The sequence below is a fragment of the Mastigoproctus giganteus genome, chromosome 9 (assembly GCF_048544385.1).
Source record: "Mastigoproctus giganteus isolate SK-2022 chromosome 9, ASM4854438v1, whole genome shotgun sequence".
Lineage (NCBI taxonomy): Eukaryota > Metazoa > Arthropoda > Arachnida > Uropygi > Thelyphonidae > Mastigoproctus > Mastigoproctus giganteus.
In genome coordinates, this window is record NC_143583.1 from 78,845,086 (window position 1) to 78,869,877 (window position 24,792).

Consider the following 24,792-nt stretch of genomic DNA (forward strand, 5'->3'; position numbering starts at 1 on the left):
ATAATAAAACAAATTAGAATAAGGAAAGTTTCTGAGCCGTTTCACTGTGAATGAAATTCTTTCGGAAATATTATGAGGCATCGTTAATTCAAATAAGGTGGAAAAAACAAAATACAAAATTTAAAATTTCTTTAACAAGATGCTTTGAGGTCTCCAATGTCATTACAGAACCTTGTTGATGATATTAAAGTTGCTTTTTACGTAAACAAGAAGATAGAATATTTCGAATATGTCGTTAGATGTGTGTTAAGCTTCAATATGTCAGCAAATGAGTATGTTCTTCGGTCAGTTTGTTTTTTTGTGGACAAAAACTCGAGTTCTCAGAAGAAAACCATGCGAATGGGAGTAGATAATCGCGGGCAGCATAATAAATATTTATTATGATGCTACCCGCGAGGCCACCATCAATCTTGGACACATGCTCGAGCCATGTGGCCAAGATTGATTTGTTTGTATCGTTTTAGCTGCATAGGCCATATTGCGACGTACATAATATGTCTGCAAATTGCGTGTTTTCTGTGGTTCATTTGTTTTTCGTACAGCCTGAGACCGATTAACTCAGCCACGTTGTGAAAAAGACTCATAGAAATTCCTCCCATTACTGATGGGATTCGAACGCAGATCTTTTCCACCCGGTGTGGGGAGGACGGCGATTATACCAACTATGCTACCCACGAGGGCAGGTGTGGTCAAAACTGAGGTTGGTTGGTTGGGTTTTATTGGCGCATCAGCAACTAAGGCTAGAATGCGCCAAAACCTTGTCATAAAAAAGTAAAAAACGTTCAGTGACCTAATGAATTAGGTCACTAAGTCAAAATATAAAAACCAAGTATAAACTGTAAAAGATAAATATCAGTAAACAAGTAACAATAATAAGATAGATTTTTTAAATGTGCGTAAAGAGGTTTACTGATTTTAGAAAGCTAAAAATAGCAGACACATGGTCATTGTCAGATAAAATCTGACTGAGTGTATACGGCTCAGTCAGATGGTTAAAAGCGATAAAACGAGCATTTCTAAAACTAGTACAGTCACATAAAATATGTTGAACAGATAAGATGGTGTCGCATTGCTCGCACATAGGAGGGTCATCAGCCCTCACAAAACTGAGGATATATTAGTATACACGTAGGAGTTTACCGTAGTTCTAGCTCAGATAACTGCTAAATAAGATGATGTTCTTGTATTCGTCGTATCTCGTAAACTCATTTGATCCTGTATGGGCATCCCACACTATAAACAGAGAATATATTTATTTAAAATTTTTTAAATACGGACGAAAACTATCGAATATGAAAATTTTGTTGGGTGGAGAAAACACGAATAAAATAGGATAATCGTATTCATATTTCATCTTTCTTTTAAACAGACATAAGGAAATGAGACTAGACAAGAGAAACTGCTAAGGGCGGGGAAGAGAGAGAGAGAGAGAGAGAGAGAGAGAGAGAGAGAGAGAGAGAGAGAGAGAGAGAGAGAGAGAGAGAGAGAGAGATTAGATTGATTTGATTGAATTTGGCACATTGTGATATTCGACAATGAAGTCCAAATTCACCTTATAGTACCATTAATAATACATTTCGTTATTAATGTGCCTGACGATACCCCGTGAAGAAATGATCTGCAATATTCATTTTTGCAAGTTTAACTGAAGTGCTTTACACGTACACGATGATTGTGGTAATAATAAAAGGCTTATTCAAAGGACAGATAGTTTGAATAAGCTTTTGTCTGCTTTGCTTGTATCACATTCGATCAACAAAAAAAGAAATGTTGTCAAAGCTGAATTGACAAATATATTTTATCGACAATTTTTCTCAAAATATTTTCAGGCTAGATCCCAAAGTCTCCCCATCCGCCTTTCGGAATTCCTATCAAAGTTCACCACATCAAGCAATTGCGTGGATTACTTGCGTAATCGTGTAAATAACTCTGAGATCTTAAATAGAAATTTATCAGTCCGGCATATTAGTGGATGCCGAATTCGAAAAGTCGAATTTTTAGATTAAACTGAACTAGAAATCTGCATATTTAGATTAATTAGATTTTCGTTTTTTCGCTCACTGTCATCATCCTTAATTTCATTTGAATAGTGTGGAGATTCGTGAATTCCCTCTTTGTCGAATTTAAGTCGAAGAGCAACCGTAGAATGTGAAGTAGCAATCAATAAAACTGATCTCTCTTCAGAATTAATTAAATAGTGTCTTGTTCGCTTCTCAAAGCAAAATCAACTACTTTCAATAACACAAAATCATGTTAATGAGGAACGACAGCAGCTCCTTGAGGGGAGTTCTCTCACGAGCAGGATCCTGAAGAAGACAGAACAACCAAATCCATCCAAAAACACTGAAAGAGAAACTTCAATGGAAGGAAAATCCATTAGCAATACAAGACTGCATGGAAAACACTTTTTAAGTTTCAAAGGATATATTATGGTTAGTGTTATTATCAATAAGAGTAGTGGAAAATTAAGCAAGAAAACAAGCTTATATAGCACCAGCCAAGAAAAAACACTGCTCGCATCACCTCCTTGTTCCTTCCAATAGTTTTCTAGTTCTTCCTTGAATTTATTCAAACTACCCACTTCCACAACAGCAGATCGAAGTCTAGCAAAAATCAACCACCTGCTGGCTGAAGGCAAATTCCGCACATCCATTCTGCAACTATCTTTCCTCAGTTTGAATTTATGCCCTCGTGTGTCTGAGCAAGAGGAAGAACTCAATCATCGGTGAGCTTGCCCAGTCCAATCAAATCCTTAAATATCTCAATCAGATCACCTCGCAGGTGCCTATTCTCTAGCCTCGGCATTTTCCACAAATGAAGCCTCTTTATTAATAAGAGCATCCCTTCTTTCCCCTCATCAATCTTGTTGCTCTTCTCTGCAGCTGTTCCAGCAGATCTGCATCCTTCCTAAAATGAGGTTTCCAGACCTGCATGCAGTATTCAAGGTGTAGACTGACCATTACCTTATACAATTGGATAATCACCTCCTTATCCCAAAATTCCTGCATATCACAGAGGCATAGACAAAACTCTACGAGCTCTTCTGGCAGCGTGTCTGCACTGGTCAGAGAACGGCCCTAAAATAAAGTAAAGCAAAAACGCAGGTGGTTGAACAGACACTTCTCAACGGTATTTAATTGTTGGGAAGTGTCTGTAGAAATCAAGATGGAATGTCGGGGCAACGTTCAACTGAAAACAAGATAATGTCTAGGGAATGTTCAACTGAAAACAAGATAATGTCTAGGGAATGTTCAATTGAAAGCACGATAACATCTTGGAACATTGAATCGAAAACAAGATTAAATGTCGGAGGAATGTTAAGCAGCCAGACTGCTGTAAAATAAGAAATATAATGAGTTCATATAGGCGTTTGTTAGAAAAGCTACTGAGGTTAAAGGAGAGTGTGGCTCTAGGGCAGGATGGTATATATTTAGTTATAAATAGAAAGGCTGAATTTAAGTGTACCAAACCATTGGAACCGTTATCAGAGCGTCATTAAAATTCACGGAGAGTTTGGCGTCCGTTTTTTTTTATGAAGACCACAAACAAGAAAGGTATTAGAACTCATAATCTTAGTACCGTGCATGGGCCGAAGGGGGCAAGAAGATGAAGGAAAATACTTGTTGACGTTTCACTTGAATTTCTATAGATTGTAATTTTCGGGAAATACGTATAAAGAGAGATTGTTCCAGAAATTGGAAGTCTAAGGAATAAATGAAGAAGAAAAGTTGGTTATGTGAGTTTGAAGTTGCATAGAAAAACGATATTGGCTAGTTGTGTCACGCGTTCGAACTGGTTTGGAAGATAGAGAGGTAATTACAGATACCAATTCAAAAGAACAGTGCCCATGGAAGTATCTATAGAAAAAGCATGCAGCAGAAACAGGACATCTATGAGACAAAGAGTAGAGAAACTTTGTAAGATATGAGTCATTAATAAACCCAACTGCCCTCTTTTGAAAGGAATCTAGAAGAGAGGTTATGGGAGCACATCCCTAGATATGGGAATAATGTTCCATGGTGAGGCAGATTTCAGATTTGTACAGAGTGAGTAGCTGTTTAGAAACGCCGAGAGCAAAAAAGAAAATTCAGTTTTTAGATGTAGAGAAAGCAATATTGTGATGTGTTCTAAATGGCTGGTGAAATTGGAAAGCGATAGAGACAACAGATGAATTTGACAAAATGGGACAGTGATATTTTAAGCTTAAGAAGATCAAAAAGAGGAGATGCCAATTTGCTAAGCCTGTAACAGGGAATATATGGGAAAGGATGTATATAAATTGGAAGAAGTTGGAGTTGTAAGTAGATCCTGCGCTGAATCGCAGGCTGGCTAAAATTCAGGCAACAGGCAGGTGTCATAAATGGCGAACTTCAGGGTTGACTAGTGTAACAAGTTAGGTTTCTCAGGGCTCGGTGATGGGTCTCCTTCTATTTCTAATTTTCCTAATGATATCTGCCAGGATATTCAAGGAAACTGTCAACGTTTCCTGATTATCTGAAGGTGGGAAGGATGGTTAACAATTCCGATCCGGGTCACGAAGCTTAAAAGACTTAGATTGGTTGTATATATAGTCTGAATAATGACAACTAAAGTTTAATGCTCCCAAATGTATGCATTTGGGAAGCGGAAATCTTGGATTCAAGTATAAGCTAGGGATTATTCTGTACATTTGGCTGATACAGAATATTCTGTATCATCCAAATAATAATTGTTATTATTTGGCTGATACAGAAAACGCTCACTTCCTTACATCATTTGGGTCCATTAATACTAATGCTAAATCACATAAGACGTAAATAATACTCTTAATTATTACTTTCTTATTTTTTTTGAAGTAACGGAATAAAATTTAGGCTCTCACGTACAATTCTCATTTCATGTGAGATCATAGTATGTAGTTTCTGACTAAGTTGAAACTTATTGTTATGGAGAGTTAAAGACATAAAACATAAATGTATTTTAGCACACATCGAAACGCAAGTTAAGGAAATATAGTAAAATACCTTTAATACCTTTATTAACATTAGTATGTCAGAAATTGCCATCAAATAACTTCTTACTTTGAATAATAATAAAAAAAACACGTTAAGATGTTATTAATAAAACTCAGTTTATTTATAATTACAATGGAACAGTTCTCCTCAGTATTCACATGGAAATGGGAAAGCTCAACCCAAGCAGGACTTGGATGGAACGGCTACCGTCCTAACACTACTAATGAAAATCAGAATCACGCCATATTCCCCATCCATGTGTGCATGCAATTGATATTAGGATTCCACGTGTAATGAGCGAATCCTCGTCTGTTACCGACAGCCGAAGTGTGAGTATTCGCTTATATTCCTTGCTGATGAAAAATAAGATTTCAGAATTTTAGTTGTAATAACAGACTGTCCTCTTGTAAAATCTGAATATGTTGAACATGTTAGGCGTAGAAGGCATTCGTAGATGTTCTTCACTCAGAAGTAGATGGTCATTAAACTACAACGGATACCCAAGATTATTTGCTTCAACTAAATTCAAAATATTCTTCTCCATTGCTGTGGTGCGACAGCGAAGTGGTCTTCCAGCTTTAGAATGACGAGGATGGAACAAACCAGACGTCTAGAATTTCATTTATCTTCGTTCATAATCGATTATGTCTGCTACATTAGCAATTTGTAGTAAAAACGAGTTCCCTAACTCATTTTCGCTTCCCAATCGAAAAATAGAAATGTTACTTAGAGTTGTTTACAATAGTAAACAACTCTAAGTAACGAAACGAAATAGGTGTTCTTAATTATGGGATAATTACAGAATGCGAGGGGCGATCAAGAATTTCTGAGTACAGAGTAAACAAAAATGTATTAATAAATTATAGAACAGGTTATCTAAAACTAGCTTTAGATAGTTTTATAGCCTTATAAAACAGCACGAAAAAAACAGTATGTGAATATTTCATGTAGTTTCTAATGTTTTTCTAACATTTCTTTGGACAAAAATTTCATTAGTGGACGATGCTTGATTTGCTGGATATTCATCCTGCTTCCATCTACCAACATACAAAATTAAATGGAAGAAGGATGAATATCCAGAAAATCAAGCATCATTCACTAATGAAATTTTTTCCAAAGAAATGTTAAAGATGTCCAGGATAGAATGACTGGAGTGTTTGAGGAAGCATTACCCAGTTATGCTACCGTTCCAAGATGGTCAGCATAGTTCAAGAGAGAACGGGAGTTAGTTTAGGATGATCGAAGATAAATGAAATTAATAAAAGCATTAAAGTGTTTGATCGATAATCTGAAACAATTGCCATTGTTGAACAAAATATGTTTGGACATCAAAAGAATTAAAGTATCTGAACTTTAAAAAAATACTTAACATTTCCAACAGAAGCATATTAACAATAATACACGGGCATTTGGAGATGGCCAAAGTTTTGTGCAAGATAGGTTCCAATGAACCATTCCATTCATGACTTTAAATATAAGAGGATGGATTTATCAAAAGAGAATTAAAATTAATTCTTCGTAATCCAGATAGTTTTTATCCCATTTCGTGAGTGGTTATGAAACGTGGCAAATTTTTTTGTCCTTGATTCCAAATTAGAAAGCATACAATGGAAGCACAAAGAATCTCTAACTTTCAACACCGAAAAGGTTTTGAAGTCAACCATCAATTTGAAAAGTATTAGCCTTAGTTTCTAGGACACAAAGGATTGTTGTTAATTGATTACCTTGCACTTGAAACCATAGTAACAGAGAAACACTATCCAGTTTTATGCCAAAGTGAAAATCTGCAAATTCGGGTTTTTGTTCTCCATGACAATACGATCCCTGCAGGAAGCTCGGATTGCACAGGCTAAAATTCATGAATATGAATTTGAACAATTAAACCAATCTTCGCACAGTCCAGATCTGGAAAGTGACTATTATATGTTTAGAAAACTCAAGTCTCATCTTAGTGAAACTAATTTTAAAGATAATGAAGAGTTAAAAGCAGCTGTAGAAGCCTGGTTTGATGCCCAACCTGAATAATTTTTTGAAGGATTAAACTTTGCATATTAATTACAATAACTTCTGGAAGAATACAAAAAATACAAAAAGAACATCGAATTTCGTGCCTAAGTCTTTTTTTATACTCCATTCTCAGAACTTTTTGACCACCTCTCTTAAACGCGAAAAATAGGAAAACCACAAAATACACACACGTGAAAAGCAAAGGGGAAAAAAAAAAGAGATTAAAACATAAACAGAAATGTAGCAGCAGCAGAATAATCTAAGGATATTCAAGTAAATTCCTTTCTGAAACTAAATAAACAACACACTAGGGTCACCCGGAATATTGATTCAACTACCCGAACGTAAAAGTTCGTGAACTGCATGTGTTCTCTGGTCGATTTCCCTGTTTTGCTGGACGAAAAACCCGAGTTTCCGGGCAGGGAAAAAAAAAAACTTCCTACGCCCGAGATCGACTAAATGATTCAGCCATGGGGTGAGCCCATAAAAGCTCGTCGAGTCATTGGCGGGATTCGAACCCGGGCCTTTACAACCCGGTGTAGGAAGGACGGTGACGCTGCCACTGTGCTACAGCACTGATGAAGCAATACCCAAATAGAATGGATGAAATCTCTAATCCAGTAGAGATTGCAGCACCGTCTATGCATCAAGTATAAGTGTACAAGCACTGTGCGCCACGTGCCACCCACTTCACTTAAAACAAAGTTTTCGCTAAATATTGAGAGAAGTGCCTCAGGCTCCCCTTAATCATTCTGAGACCTACGCACAAGTGATATAATTAGCATCACTACTCTAAATGGTCCGATATTGTACTGCTTTGCAAACCAAAGTCCTCTATTGATTATGTCATATCATAAACGCAAGTAAATATCACAGAAGTGAGTAGAATTAATTAGCAAAGATTTCTATGGAAGCAGCTTTATGCAGCGTTCCTAGGCGTCGCTAACTCGTTCATTCTTGTTAAGGTTGTAGTATTTCTAGTTCTAATATTCTCTTTCTCTGTTTTTCCATGTAGAAAATGTTACAGATTAAATTCTTTTCTTTTTTTTGTAACAGCCATCCTCAATATTTTTTTGTGCTGTAATTATTTCAGTAAAGTTTACTTACTGTAGTTCTCTCTACCGGTAGTCTTTGGAAGCAATTTATAATGGTTTTGTTTTTAGCTCAATTTGTTACTTTTAATTCTGAATAGATACTAACTGGAAGGAAAGCTAAGCACAAAATACTCCCGACCAATTCTGAAGCGCACTCAAAATTGAATAAAAAATAAAATAAAATAAATAAATAAGACCATTCTAGTTTTAAAATGGACGCTTACCAATAGATGGCAGCGCTACTATTCGTATTTCTTTTTCTAGATGTTAGCGATAACAATCAGATGAAGCAAAAACGCTTTTTACCTGCCCATTTTCTTTTCATATAAATGAAGCCCACTTTCCATCTTACTATTTATTACTTTTCTATTCGATAAAGAGCGAGAAATAAATTTATTCCGTATTACAGTAAGAGGCAAGTCCTCTTTTAAACTGGAGGAAATTAGTCATTGGGCTTGTTTTGCTGTCTCCTGTACTTCCACTCCAACAACAGAATTGCCTTTCCACATTTTCCCCCGTCAACAGGAAGTGGAAGCGGCAAAGGAAATCATTATTTTTCAATAATGTAATCTCTACAGAGGAGAAAATGTATTTTCGAATGATTTGTATAAATTGAGAAATATGGCGCATTCTTTGCGTCTTTTGGTGGATCTCAGTTTGAGCTTTCATCCCAAATGCCTGCGAGATAAGAATCAGGTTATGAAATTTTTTGTTATTTTAAATGAAATATATATTTATATATATTGGGAGAGTGCATTTAATATCTGAAAGATCTCTTTTGGAGCATCCGATTTGATATTTCTTTCATCAATTCGGTTTTTCTAACCCTCTCTATCTTTGCAGGTGAATGGGGCGGTATGAATAAAAATCTACCTCGTCAATCTCATATCCTTTATAACGTAGGAGGCATTGCTGTTATTTTCGTTCCCGGTAGGGGTGAAATGTGAGAGTGCGCCAAAAAAATATATATATAAAAATAACGGCGTTCGTGCATTTTCCATTATCTACAGTTCTACTCCGGCAATGTAAAAATTGAAAAATCAATACGGAGAGCCAACGAGAGCGTTTACAATTCTGTTTACACCAAATGATTCAATGGTAGTTCGATAAAGTGCTGGTCATAGACTTTGCGTCTTTGCAGTAAACAGAAGAAAAAATATAAAGAAATAAAATAAAAGAAAAATGTTTAGTGAGCTTTAGTTTTTGGCATTAAACTCTCCAAATTACTGATGATGGCCAGGGTACGGACAGATGCCGAGTTTTTTTTCTTTTTCTTTTTAATTTGCCAGTTTACAAAATGATCCAGCAAGAAAAGGTACCACCTAGCTTAATGCATTCATTATTATCAAGTACAGATTTTTCTGGCAGAATACAAAAGGAGTATGCCATAACTTGTGAGCAGAGCCATCATTCTAATGATTATCTTCATGCTTGCGTAGTCTTATTACTCCAATAATCCTATTATTATGCTTATTGAAGATGAGGCCATCAGCTTTTTTACAAACAAAGTTTACCATTGCCGTCATAATGAACAAATTAATTTTCTCTCTCAACATGGAATGGAACTGTGGTAATTTCACAATTTATACGAAACAACAATTTCGATCGAATTTTTGTGCTTTTACCACAAGCAGCTTTGGTACTGCATTACGAAATCTAACCACCAACTGTTCGCAAAAGAAGTTTTACCAATTTACCATTCTTCATAATGATTTCACCAACTTACAGCAGTTTCCTAAAACTTCTGTTTGGGAAGTGATTAGCCAGTCCTCTTAGCGCACTATCAAATCAACTTGAGGTTTATATTAGTCCAAGGAAATTATGTGTATTTTTTTTACAACGTGACTGAATTAGTCTGAGGCGAGGGTAGCATGGTGTTTTCTCCCGGAAACTCGGGTTTTGCATCCAGAAAATCGACCACGGAACACACGTAATTTACAAACATATATACGGCGCAATATGGCCTAAGTTGCTGATGCGCCTAAAACCCTAAAACAAAGTTGAGCTAAAATAGACAGATAAGTAATGAAACTTCACTTTCAGAAGTACAAACATTTGTCTTAAGTTTGGAAAAGGACAAAAGTACATCCTTCTGCCAAATATAATTATTTTTATCGAATAACTTGAAACTTTTTAAGGCTTTAAACCATCTGGTATCCTGGTTTAGATATGTGACGAAAGAAGTGATAATAACCATTGTAGAAAACAAGTTAAATATTTAATTCGCACTGTCTGGAAAATCTAAATTTGACTTAAGCTTAATCATCATTTCAATGAGATTTTCTCACCTACCAGGCCTGCAATACCGGGTGTAAAAGACTGAATTCGAGTCCCGTCGATGATGTGAGGAAATTTTATAGACCTTTTTCACAACGTGGATGAGTTAGTAGGTCTCAGGCGAGGGTAGTATGGTTTTTCCTCCCTGGAACTCCGGTTTTTCGTCCAGTAAACAGTAAATCAACTACAGAACACACACAATTTACAGACAGTATACAGAATAATATGGTCTTAGTCGCTGATGCTCCTAAAACTCTACTACTACTCATATTCACATACCAGGAATAAGGGAATGGAAGGAAAGCTGAATAATGCACACAAAATCCGTTATGGCCAAGTCTGAAAAGAATATGTAAAAATGTTACTTTGTGTAAGTGCGAAAGTTTATCTTTTCCCTCTATTTGTCCATCTGCTTTTCAAAATTAATCTATTATTCACCTAAGATTTAGCATTTTTCATGATTACATAATTGAAGAAATAAACCTTCTTATTTTTGAAATTGGCCGATAAGCTCTACTCTTTATTGATATATAATGAGGATAATTGTGACATCATAAGTAATTTCACACTGAAGAAGTGAGAATTCTCTTAGAAAGTAAACACAAGAAAACAATAGGAATTTCCTCAGTTTGCTTATGGATAGGAACACGACTTTCATGGAGTTGTTCATCCTTCAGCACATGCATGTACATGCACACTGCAATAAGTTGTATCTCATATAAAGGAAACGTGACATAGAGTCTAACTTGATAAGTGAGAAGGGATATTCTCTTTGTCTGGGAGGATTTTATCTTATGACCACGTCCTTCTCACAACTAGTAGACAAGACACACTCAGCATGTGACATACATTACACCTCAGGCAAGCCACTTACAAGAAAAGTTAACACAAAAGAAGAATGCCTTTCAACAATACGGACGTGATAGTGACCTTCTACAGCACTTCACTTAAAACAAGGATCTCTAAGGGCATTTTACTTGTGTACGGCTGCGGTTGACATCTAGTATTGATCGGAAACTTTCAAAGATATCCAAAGCAACTAGTCATTGTGTAGGGCTGGTTACAGATCAGAACACAAACAGAATACTCTCTCTTTTTCATAAACAGACACACATAAAACTCCTGATTTACAAAAAGATTTACATATAACTTCAGATTTACAAAAATAGCACAATATCAAGGCTGCTCGCTCACAGTCTTGATATTGTCAACTTGTTTAGTACCGAAAAGATTTCGGGAAAATACATGTGTTGTCTATTAAAACTAGAGGCCAAGATCATGCTAGAATAATTATAGTTCTGGCACTAAATTGCAATTATATGACAGTTTTTTTTTCCTATTATGTATATCTGAAGTTCGACAGAAGAACTCTTTGTAGTTTTCAAGGTTAACAAACAATCAAAATTTCAGAAAGTTGTAATGCTGTGCTGCGGATGGAGATGGTATGACAAGGGCTAGTGCGGTTCGCTGAACTGCACTGACTTGTTATATGATTCTAACTATTGAAATAAACGGACACATGAATCTTTGATGGCTTTTATATGTGAATTAGTGAGGCTAAGCTATGTGGAACTGATGAATTTTGAGGACACATTCATGACTTTGTAGACCGTTCACGCGGTATGGCTCACTGAAATGTTGAAATGTGAATTAACCTCAACTATACTGCACTTGTGTGGAACATTTCACAGATAAGATTTTAATAACCCTGAAAATTAACTCAGACAGCTTCGTGGAATTAAAACCAGGAAATTTTGGGCGAACTAGGGACAGCCGTACCTTTACAAGAAATTATAGAATGCAACATCTCTAACTATCACATTCCAGAGGTGGGCGCAGTCGTTGCAAGAAGCTTCTTAGAGTTTAAACTCAATACTGTAGATGATTAATGGAATAACCAATCATTTCTACCTTGATGAATTCTACAATGCAATATCTTATATCTGAGTATTACATTCCTGATCTGGACGCAGACATCACAGACACTAATTTCTTTTTGTTCTTACTGACCATTGTACGTATGATATGGTAAATAAACGGCGGGGTTGCCAAATGTTAGCTGGGACCGCCTAATACATTAAAACATTTCGTGTTCACAAGCGCTGATGTCCTTTAAAAAGGTAGTACTTGTGAGTTATATTTGGTTTTTATTTTATAGGCAACTCCCATGCTTCGGTGGTTGTGGGGTGTCTTCTGGAGTGGGGAGTCGTAGCTTGCACTTCTGAGAGTGCATGTCGCTTTGGTTTCTTATTTTTATTATATGGTTTTACTTTATTTGATGTTGTTGTTTTAGGGTTTTAGAAGCATCAGCAACTAAGCCCGCATTGCTCCGTGTCTGTATTATATTGTCTGTAAATTGCGGGTGTTCTGTGGTCGATTTTCTGTTTGCTGTACAAAAACCCCGAGTTTCCGGGAGTAAAAACCGTGCTATGCTCGTCTGACACTGAATAACTTAGTCACGTAAAAAGGCATATAAAAATTTATTCCTCCTGCCTTTGACGGGACACGAACTCAGCTCTTTTCACGCGGTGTGAGGAGAACCAACGATCCTACGAACTGTACTGGATACTGGAGTATCTTAGTAAACAGGTTGCACCTTTCCGAGAAGGTAACCCTAATTGTAGCATTTCCTTGTTTTCCTGTAGGCAAAACCACATGTTTCGTTTAATTATAATAATAATAAAACAACAAAATGTGTTTTCGATGTAAAGAGCGGGAAGAAATGAAGAGAAAGGCAGCAGTTTGATGAGTGAATTAGATTACTTAAAGAAATAGACTAAAAAAAAACCAAACTATTATTTTTAGGCCATCCACCCGAATAATTAAATTCATCTGCCGTGCTGTGTCTTATGTCTGTTAATAGCGTATGTTCTCTGGTCGATTTGTCTGTTTTTCTGGAGGAAAAACCCCAGTTTCTGGGGGAAGAACATTGCTATCTACGCCTGAGACCGATTAACTCAGCCACGGAGTGGAAAAAGCCCATTAAAATTCCTCGCGTCATCGACGGGATTCGAATCCGGGCCTTTTCCACCCGGTGTGTGGAGGACGGTGATGACCACTGTGCTACCAGCACAGACTAAAGAAATAGACTGTTCTCTTCGAAAGGAAAGGGAACTCATCGAGTACTCAGCTGTTCAACCGAACGTTAGAACCTATTCTCATGAATCAAGTAGCACGTCGGGTTTACCAAGAGCAAAGTATGTTAGTCTTGCAGGATGTAAATAAATAAATAATCTTTATTGTTGCTAAGCAAGGTACAGGTAATACGCAGTACAACACTGCGCAGGAGGCTCGCTTTCTCTCTCTCTCTCTCTCTCTATATATATATATATATATATATATATTATGGGTGTATTGCATGATTGCTTGCAACTGCATTGACTCATAAATATTATTTACATATTAGTTACAGTTATTGTCGTTTTAACTTTCTTTCTTTATTTTTTATCAATAATTATATATATATATATATATATATATATATAGAGAGAGAGAGAGAGAGAGACCGCTATGATACAGGGGATGGAAATTCCAATACGGTAAGTACAATGTGTGGAGAAAGAACAGACAGGATGGAGGGTGCTCTTCGTTAAAAAACATAAAAGTTCTAAAACCGTGCTTCCAATTGAAATGGGTTGCCAGTACAATGTTGAGTCAATCTGTTATGACATAAACGATGAGAAAACAAAAATGAGAGTACAAATATCATCAGCATGGCTCTGGCGAGAGCAGGCCAGACATACACTCAACAACCACTTCGTATCTCCATATTCTCAGCCTTCTTCATCTTCCCATATCCACCATCCCCATCTTAATTCGTCTATCATAGTTATTCTCAATCTCCTCTGCGACTCTTCTCAACTTTTTCCTCCATCACATCCTTGAACCACCCTTCACCTTGCAACACATATCCAATCTAATTTCCCTTCGGCCTTCTGATCGTTTCAGTCAAACAATATCTATTCTCATTCACCCTTCTCGAAATTTCCTGACCTCTCACTCGATCGACTCATCTTATCTTTTCCGTCATACTCTATACTCACATCTAAAAATTATCTACAGTCTTTGTATTATCGTCCATTCTTAGTGTCCATGTCTCTACCCCCAGTACAGTACATTAAAGAACAAATGATTATGTCGAGTGTAATGATCAACTGTTCAGAGAAACTGAGTCGACCAGTAACTCTTCCAGATATTGATTGGAACCTGTGGGTTGGTGGCTCACTCAAAGCAGAACATATTGCATTTGCTGGATAGTTGTTTTCTACACCAGCATGTTAGAAGGAAAACAAGAGCAAATACTAATGTCATTATCAGCAGTGTTACTTCACGCATCAAGGATCTTCGAAAGGGAAGGACTAGGTGGCAATTCTCACGGCGTGTTGATGTGAGATTAATTTAAACATATAGCTTCGTAGTACTGTACCAGTCAAGGATAAACGGGGGGAATTCCGTTTCCGGAAGGGTGCTTTTAAATTTTTTTCAGTGGAATTAACTGTCGTTGTTAACAAATGCAAATACCAAATGGGAAGTGTTCAGAGCAGTAATCGTAGAAACTATTACATTTTTTTATGCTGATTAAGGGATATTAGTCAAGATTTAGAACCAGTGTCACGTAAACGTTTTCAGCCGCTGACCCTTTTGATCGCTAGCTTTACCGGCGGACTCGCGAGTTTAAAGTATTTTTAACCAAGCTATAAAATTTCGCTACCACGCTTCGAAATGGGAGGGAAATTTTTAAAAATAACGTAACAACATATTCAGTAACATATGTGAAAAATAAAATTAAAAATCTCACCCTCAGCGCGCCCACTCCGCTTGATACATAATCGCTTACACCTTGTCCTCCAGAAATGCTCCAGAAAAGTCGTGGGGACCGCGAACCACAGTTTGCATCCCACTGGTTTAGACCTAAATGGATGTCAGTAGCAGAGGGAAAAATTGCGTGGGCTGATTATAAATTACCGGAGGAGCATAAATGCCTACAGCAAGTATAAACTAGTCTGCAATCGAGTCATTAAGAGGATATTTGAATGCTACGGCAAATTTTGAGAATTCCTTGGCTAAGAACAAAAAAGAAAATAGCAAAGAATAGTCTCTTCTTATATTAACACCAGAAGGAAAGGGTCGTCCCTTTGGTCCTACATTGGTCCACTGGACATGAATGGTAAAACCAATTGATGATTTGTAGGTTGTGACAAACTGAACAAATATTTTGCATAAACATTATCATGCGAAGAGGTTTTTAAAGATGAGATACCAGAAATACACCTGATTCTAACTGGGAGTTAAATGATTTTATGATAACTAAAAGAAATTTTAAAGAGAAACTATTGAAGATAAATACATATATGACATTTAGAACTGATAGACTACGCACTTGCATTAAAAGAAGTAAGAAAAAAATCTATAGTAATGAAAGATCCTTGGACTGAGGAAGTGCCACTGCAGATGTCTCTGATATTCATTAAAAGGAGCTCAAAGGGTGAAGTGAATAATTTCAAATCAGCTGTGCCAGGGTAAATGGAGAGTTAATGTTAATGGAGGAAATGGAGTCAGTCAATAGTTAAAGAAATAACGAGCGAATCTTGTCAGGAATGCAGCTATACTGAAATCATAGCATCGATATTTTAAGAGATCTTGTATGTTCAATGTGATTAGCTATTATGAGGTAGCTACAAGGCAAACTAGATGCAGAAAATAATTTTGACATCATATCCTTAGGTTTCAATAAAGCTTTTGATACTGTTCCGCATGAATGACTGCCGAATAAATTGAAGTAGCGTGCTATTGGAGGAAAGTTACCGTTATGGATAAATCGATGGTTGAGTTTTGGGAGACAGAGAGTGGCACGCACTCCACGGACTAATGTTATGAGTGGAATCCCACAGGGTTCGGTGATGGGCCTCTTAACTCTTTTCAATATTTATTAACGATATGAATGTAGGCATTTCGAGTTTAATGTCTAAATTTGCTGATAATACAAAGGTAGGCAGGGTGGTTAATAACAGTAACAGGGTGCGCTCATTAACAATCATGTAGACTCCCTCTTCCAATTAATAAATAATCATGGTATGCTACTTCAACGAGACCTGGATAAACTAGGCAGACGGGATGAAAAATAGCAGTTCTGGTTTAACGTTTATAAATGCAAGGTAGTGCATTTGGTTAGAAGTAATTCTAGAATATTACACAATTTGGTGGTACCAAACGAAAGGTAGTCGTGAATGAAAATGATTTAGAGATAATTGTACAGGTGAGCATGAAGTTCTCTGAGAAGTGTAGACATCTGCTAGAAACAGCTCCTGGGGTTCTGTCAATGATATACAGTAACTTTGACAGCAGGGACAAGGAGATAATTATCGCAATGTATAAGGCATGGTTAAGCTGCATCTTGGATACTGAATGAAGGTTTGGAAGCTTCGTTTTAGGAAGGATGTAGAACAGTTGAAAAGAGGTGCAGAGAAGAGAAATGAGATTATTTGGAGGCACAAAAGGGTACAATTACAAAGAAAGACCTCGGTCTGTAAACTTCAGCATTTGTAAACTAGTCATTCGCAAGGAGACCTGACTGAAGTGTTTAGGCCTTAAATGGGTTCAGTCGAAATGCTGGTGGTATCTTACTCTGTTTTGGACGACGCACACAAGAGGATATAAGTTTAAAATGGAAAACGATAATTGGAAACAAAGGTGAGAAAAATTTGCCTTCAGCCAGAGGGTAATTGGTTGTTTGAACAAACTTCCACTTAGCGCTGTGAAAGCAGGTAGTTTGAATAAATTTCAAAGACTGGACAAGTTAATATAGGGATGGACAAACAAAGCAAGTAAATATTTTTTAATTAATAATCCTGTATAAGCTTGCCTCCTTGCATTGCTTCACCACTGCTAATACTAATAATGTCCTTGTGGGTAACACAGTTGGTGTAATCACCCTCTTCCCCACGCAGGGTGGAAAAGACATGAGTTCGAATGCCGTCGTGAGGAATTTTAATGGGCCTTTTTCAGAACGTGGCTGAGTTAGTGGGTCTCAGACGAGGGTAGCATGGTTTTTTCTCCAATAAACTCAGATTTTTCGTCCAGAAAATAGCAGATCGACCACAGAACACACAATTTATAGACATTATGTATAGCAATATAGCCTAAATTTCTGATGCACCCTAAAATCCTACAACCATCCAATCTTATAATAATAAAATGTTTTGTCTCGAAACCATCTCGACTTTGAGCTTACTGCCATGTCTAAACTTCTTCATAAGTGAAATCCTCTAATCTAACAGATCTTTCGATAGTCATTTCTATTTCATCACAAAGTGAGTGGGTACTCCATTCTGATATCTGATGTCGTGCTAATGTGTTCTCCTCAAATAAAATTGCTCAGTTATTTATTTGATATCGGTTATCGAGCGTCCAAGTAAACTGCTATTAGTCGATTCACTATAACATGGATGTACTCTGATTTTATTTATGGAATTTGCACACGTGAGTGACGTTTATACGACCCCTGCAAAATTTATATAACAGAATAACTGATAAGATTTCACGATTTCCAAAAACAAATCCATCAGTATTTTGTGTATTTCTAACCAGCTTTCCAAAGTAGGCTAACCTGTCAACGAAAGAAGACGAATTTTTATCTGTGGTCAATTTGAAATTATCCCAAATAGTCTGTGATTCCAGAATCTATAGCTGAGTGGTGGCCAAAAATAAAGTAAAATCAGAGGTCTTAGTTTCTCTATTAAGAGCACAAATTACATGAGGTACTTTATCAGCACTTTTAATTTCTCTTAAGTAAATTCGTAAAGAATTGAAATTAATTTACTTAATATTAAGCTAACTAAGTGAAAAATTACCTTAAGTCTAAATACAACCATCAGCAATGCGATCATTCTTCCTGAATGATTATTGAATTATTGTTGTTGGGTTTTAGACACAACAGCAACTTAGGCCACATATACATTCCCGTCTCGCCTAAAAGTTTGGAATCACATTTCATTTTTCTTAATTTTCAAAATTTTATTAAAATAAGACCAATTGGTTTACCAATTTTTATTAAATTATTTTCCATTATATATGAAAATCAAAAAACTTAAATAATATTTAAGAAATATTTAAGAAATTTCTACATTCCAGAAAGGTGTAGAAGTCTTTTACACCTTTCTGGAATGTTGTAGAACATTGGAAGATTCCTGAATGTGGTAGAAAGTTGTAGATGCTTCTAGAAAGTGAGAGTATTGTTTCATATTGTAGAAGGTTATAGATGATTCTAGAGTGTTTTGTAATAATATAAATTGAAAACGAAGAGCTGTAACTTATAAAGTCATTCAGAAAGAACGTTTGGTGTACCTTTTGCGTGTTTCTTGATAAACATGGCGAAAAATAAGGAACTGAGTTTAAAAAAAAAAGAAGTTCTGTTATAACTCTGTATAAAGAAAGTCATTTCATGTGAAGTATTGGCAATGAAAAAACTCAAGGAGACTGGCTGTTCAAAGGACAAACCACGATTAAGACGACTGCACGTAACAACGAAAGCACAAGATAAGCACATAACACTGATTTCTAAACGCAATCAACTTACGGCACATGAAATCCGAGCTGAGTTCAACACGAACAAATTCCCATGTCTACATCAGCTATAAAACTTCGTCTTAATAAGCAGGACTTCACGGTCACGTAACGATCCGCAAATCTTAATTAAAACCGAAAAATCGAAGGACATGGTTGGCTTGAGCTAAGAACCTTCAACTTTGGACAATTGAAGAGGGGAAAAACGCACTGTGGACGGATGAGTCCAAATTTGAAATTTTTGGATCCAACTGTAGAGTTTGTGAGACGATTAACTGAAGAAAAAATAATGCCACATTATTTAGTGCCTACAGTCAAGCACGGTGGCAGTTAAATTATGATCAGCGGTTGATTTTGTTTTTCTGAAGCAGTAGGTGACTTCAGAATTGAAGTAATTTTATGAAAGCCATAAAAAAACATTCTTGAACATAATGAAATATTCTGTGGACTTCGACTTTGTGGAATAAATTTTATATTACAAAAAGACAATGACCCGAAGCGTAGCTCTAAGCTGTAGAGGGACTTTCTATGTACTAAACCACAGGAGAGAGGAGGACATTGAAAATTATCTTGTGGCCACCCCAATCGTGTAATTTAAACCGAATAGAGTTTTTATGGGATCATCGAGCCCTTCAATTCCGTGAAATCTGTTCATCTTTACAAAATTTATGGGGACCTCGCAGATCGCTTGGAAGAATGTTAGTCAAGATTATTTTTACACTATTATAGAAGCTATTATAAAAATTAATCGGCAGAATTCCACGTCAGGGTAAAGCAGGAATAAAATCTCGTGGATGATATTTTGATGAAAAATCAGTATCTGTAGTTGTTAACCATTTCAATATTTTGCTGTAAATTTTTCAATGATTAATACAAAATCTTAAAATACTTTGCATTGTGTTGCTTTTTTATATTAAACCTTAGATTGTCATAATCATAGCCTAATTTCAAAAAAACTGTTGACATGCTGTGATTCAAAATTTCAGGGAGGAGTGTATATTGTGGCTGTGAATTGCGCGTGTTCTGTGGTCAATTTGGATGTTTGCTGGGTGAAAAAAAAAAAAAAAAAACGAGTTTCCAGGAGGAAAAACCATGCGACTCTTGTCTGAGTCCGACTAACTAAGCATGTTGTAAAATAAGTCCATAAAAATTGCCTCGGGTCATGGACGTAATTCGAACCCGAGTCTTTTCCACCCGATGTAGGGTGGACAGATAGAATGGATTCAAGGAAGCGCCTGCATGGACATTTACTAAAATGGAAAATGACTGTCCTTTTATTCAGGATTTAAAGAAGCTAATTAAAATTAATTTATTAATTTTATTTAAAGTTATCCTAGCTGAACGAATTTCTTAAAAATTGATTCAACAGGGGTAGTAGCGTTATACGCGCACGGTCAAGCAGGCATTATCGCGTTACTGCTCCAACTGTATTTGATTAACTATTTCTAATGTAGACAATTTATAAATTACACTTCAAGAAGAGAGATTTAAACTCATTTTAAGCTTTGTAACAGAGAGCTCCGAACACAAAGAATAAACAAAAAAGCAATAACGTACAATAACAATTATCATAAATTTTAGAAATATCATAAATTTTATATTAAAACTAGGATATGTTGCTTTCAAGACAGCATTTTTAAAACAAAATTCACGCAGTCTTACTAAGAACATCCAAACAAAAATGCCTTTTAGGACAGTTAAGATTAATTACGTGACTGCTAAAGCGGGAATGTGGCTGAGTAAACTCACGTTATTGATAAACCTACCAGCTGTTAAAAGTTGTTTTTAAAAATGGCTTTCATTTATATCCTTAAATGAATAACGAACAAGGAAAAGTAAATTATTCAAAATTATTAGCCAAACCATTCATTTACCTGAAAGTGAGGGCTGCAGCACACCAGCACGGCAACATTTGATGTAAATGCTTGTGCATACATTCTAATGTTTCAAGAGTGTAATAGCACGTTCGTGTTTATCACCCATAATCAGGTTGCTTTTACGACACGCTGTTTTAAAAGCGGTGTTTACACTCACCTGTTGCCCTGTAAATGTTGTTAACCTTCTGCACGTGCCGCGTCATCGTCTCGATGCAAGCCTCCTCGCTCCCCATCTTCTGAAAGAAGAGATGATCTGCCTGCAGATACAGCATGCACGTCGTCTTCTGAGGATCAATAACCACGTGCCTATCCGGTCGATCTTCCGACCAGTGCGTCCGTTGCACTGACCTCACTCCGTACGGCTCCGAATCGCCATACCTGTCATAGTCTTTGTAGTGTAATGAGTCCACATCCTTCCAGTACACGTCCGTCTCTTCGAGAAACCTCCGCTGCCGTAATCGCGAGTGGCTGCTGTAGGTCGTTGTGGATGCTAGAAACGAGTCCTGAGAAGTTCTTTCGCCTGCGTTCGCAGAGCCCGACGACCGCTGCAGAAGTGGCGAACTTTGTTGGGTCAAAGGAAAGCGCTCTCTTCTAGTCCTATTCTGGATGAAATGCTTGCAGTTTTCGGTTAGTTGTTCCTTGTGAAAATAGATATCTAAGAAACTCGATGTAGAAAAAGTAGTGCCTCTGGAGTCATGCAAAGATCGCGAAGATGAGGAGGACTTTTGCATTTTTACAAGGTTATTTACACGCTTTCCCTGGGGGAATGACAATGAAAGAATCGAAACAGGAGACAATGAACGTCTTGTCTCTTGTCGAAGGAAGTGCGAAAGACAAGTCTGGTTCCCCAATGGAAAGTGGACGTCAGAAAGTCTATAAATGATCGAATGGAATTGAGGCGAAGGCTCCAAGTACCGAAGGGCGGGTTCGATATAGAACTCTTCGTTTTTCGTTCTCACCATCCCGTCTAGTAGGCCATCGGCAGTGAAAACCCCTTCCACGGAGGACTCTTCGTCATCTGGAAAAAAATGAAAGAAGAAAAAGAAATATATATATAATCAGCTTTTTAAAGTAGTTTCTCCAATAAAAATAAACCCGGACAAAGCTGGGCTGTAGTTATGAACGCTTTTATTAGTACTTAGAGTATAAATTATTTTTATACAGTTTTTGGTTTGATGAGTTGAACGTGTGACATTGCAACTTCCTTATCACATTGTGCTCCTTCCGGGAGTTTTTAAGATAAGCCAAAGAGAAATAATAAGTCACGGCAAACGTTTTCATGATAAATAGCGACCAGTTTATGCCACAGATAGTGTCCCAGAAATGCCCTAACAGTGATTTATTGTTTCTTTTTACTTATCTTTCAAATGGTGCCTGAGGATCACGGATAGTGCGTGTAAAATCATCACACCCCAACGAATTCTGTGTTCATTTAGGCGATAATCTATCAGACTACAGTTCAGTTCATTTTCAAATGACAGACGTATCTTACATTCTAAGTCTATTTTTTATTATTTTTATTAACTATATTTCATATCACTTTATTGCAGTTCAGTTCTGATTGATTATTAACAACATTTATAATTATGTTATGCACTTAAGAAATGATTAAACATTGTCGCAGGCTGCGTCAATCTCTTTAAATAGTGTGAATAGTTGAATGATGTTCTCTTCAAATAATCTTAATCAAATATCATCAACAATGATTAGCAGTACCTGAAGCTGTCCGTGGAAGCTCAGTTCCATCTACTCCTACTCAATAAACAATTCAAGATGATGGCTCTCCCTTTCCAAAGAAACCCCCCCATACAGATAACAAAACACAACAGGATGTATTAATAATTCGTGCTGGAGAAGACAGTGAACTGAAAACCAGTAATGACATTAAGAATTTGATTATAAATACTTTAAATATTGACTAAGAATGTGAAAATTAAGTCGCTGCGACTCACATGTAACAAAGGAATTGTGTTTGAGACTGTGAATAACCCTGATTTGGTACATATAATTAACTCCAATGTAATCTCTTCTGCTGATATTTCCTGTGAAGTTCCCAAAAGATCAAATCCATCAGTGCTAATAAATATTTCCAAAGCATTTTCAAAAGATTAAATTACGGACTTATTTAATAAAATTTACTTTAGTTTCATGTTAGAAGTTAACCAAGAAATTTCCATCAGATTCAGTACTAAAAGTAAATCTACTCAAACAGTGCATTGAGTAATATGGTTCTCCACGCCTCTAAGCTATTCTCCATCCATTTATAAATGTGTTGCCTCGCTCAACAAAATTTTCTTAGGCTCGCGCTATCATTGACCCTTTAGCATTGTAACAATTCTGTAACATTTCAGACAGACACATTTGTGTTGCTTCCAACTTCCAGGCTGTTTATAGACAAATTAATCCTGGTTGCCCACAAGGTTCCATACTCTGGAACTCAAGGTTCCACTAATCCAGTGGCTGCTTAAACAATACGACGATTATATGGCATATGCGGACGGTCTTTTCCTTTTCTATTATGATAACTCCAGGGCACAGATTGAAACTCAAGCTAATAGCATCTTACAAGACTTACCAGAATGGGCTAAACAAAAAACTAAAACTTTCAACACACAAAACTCCTATGATGGTATTTAGAGATTCTTTATCCGCTATCAGACCACTATTAATTAAACTTAATGGTTCTCGTATTCGTTATGTCACGAAAACCAAATATCTTCGATTAGTTATAGAAAACCTTCTGACGTTCTAAAAAAAACTATTAATTTTAGGCCACCCGAATAATTAAATTCATCTGCTGTGCTCTGTGTCTTATGTCTGTTAACTGCCTGTGTTCTCTGGCCGATTTTGTCTGTTTTGCTGGATGAAAAAAACCCAGTTTTTGGGGGAAAACCTTGCTATCTACGCCTGAGACCAAAAAAAAACAAATTATGATATTAGGGTCCCCCGTAAATGATTACATATACCCATTTATTTATTTGTCTGTAAATTGCGTGTGTTCTCTGGTCGATTTGCCTGTTTGCTGGACGAGAAAAACCCCAGTTTCTGGGGGAGAAAAACCTTGCTATCTACGCCTGAGACCGGCTAACTCAGCCACGGAATGAAAAAAAGCCCATAAAAGCTCCTCGCGTCATCAACGGGATTCGAACCCGGGCCTTTTCCACAAACTGTGGTGAGGACGGTGACGATACCACTGTCTACCCCGTAGACCGTCTGACGTTCTATCCTCATTTATCCCTTTTACGAGATAAGTTGAAAAATTGCTAGTATAATAACTAGAATCATTCACCATGACTGGGGCCTTCATTCATAAAAGATTAACCACACTCTACAAGGCTGTCATTCTGCCTATTGCCACGTGTGCAGCTGTATCCTGGTTTACTCGAACAGGGCTTTCCACTTTCAACAGTTAATTATGCATAATACAACGCAGTTTTCTTTTACTTTTATCGAAAACTTGTAGAACTGTCTCGACTCATGCCTTACAAGTATTGTCTGGTTCCATGGCCCTTGACTTATTCTTAGATTTTCGAGGATTCTGCTATTGCATTAAACGATTTGAAAAGAGAAAAAATCAGGGTCTTCAATAGCCTTAAGTCTAAGTGGGAGTATCCTTGGACTGAGTCCTTTAACGGACAAGTCACTGAATCTTCTATTAGCGATGTTAATTTTGTCAATCAAAGTATATTGAAATGCCATATGCAAAAATCATTATTTGTACCGTACGTTTAGAAAATAATGTTCGTGGTGGGCTTAAACAACGATTAAATTAAATAATTTTTTTTTTTTTTTTGTAGTTTGTTGGCGCATCGGCTTCTGTGGCCATAGTGCACCTCCCAAGGTTTTTGCAGTACTTTGATCCAAGCCCGAGGCGAGATTCGAACCCGCGACCTTTGGGTTGCCAGACAGGCACTTTACCCACCTGGCTAGCCCGATCGGCGTTAAATAATTAATGCATTTCTCAATAATATGAACTGTCCA

At 36.8% G+C, this 24,792-nt stretch overlaps 1 protein-coding gene across 1 annotated transcript in view; it reads right to left on the reverse strand.

The window, feature by feature from the left end:
* The window catches only part of LOC150080477 (disintegrin and metalloproteinase domain-containing protein 10-like), a 540,219-nt gene that overhangs the window by 214,400 nt on the left and 301,027 nt on the right, over positions 1 to 24,792 (reverse strand). The window contains exon 4 of the mRNA XM_090380704.1: positions 20,969 to 21,829. Within this exon, the coding sequence (XP_090236830.1) occupies positions 20,969 to 21,829 (861 nt within the window). The remainder of the gene's footprint in view (positions 1 to 20,968; positions 21,830 to 24,792) is intronic.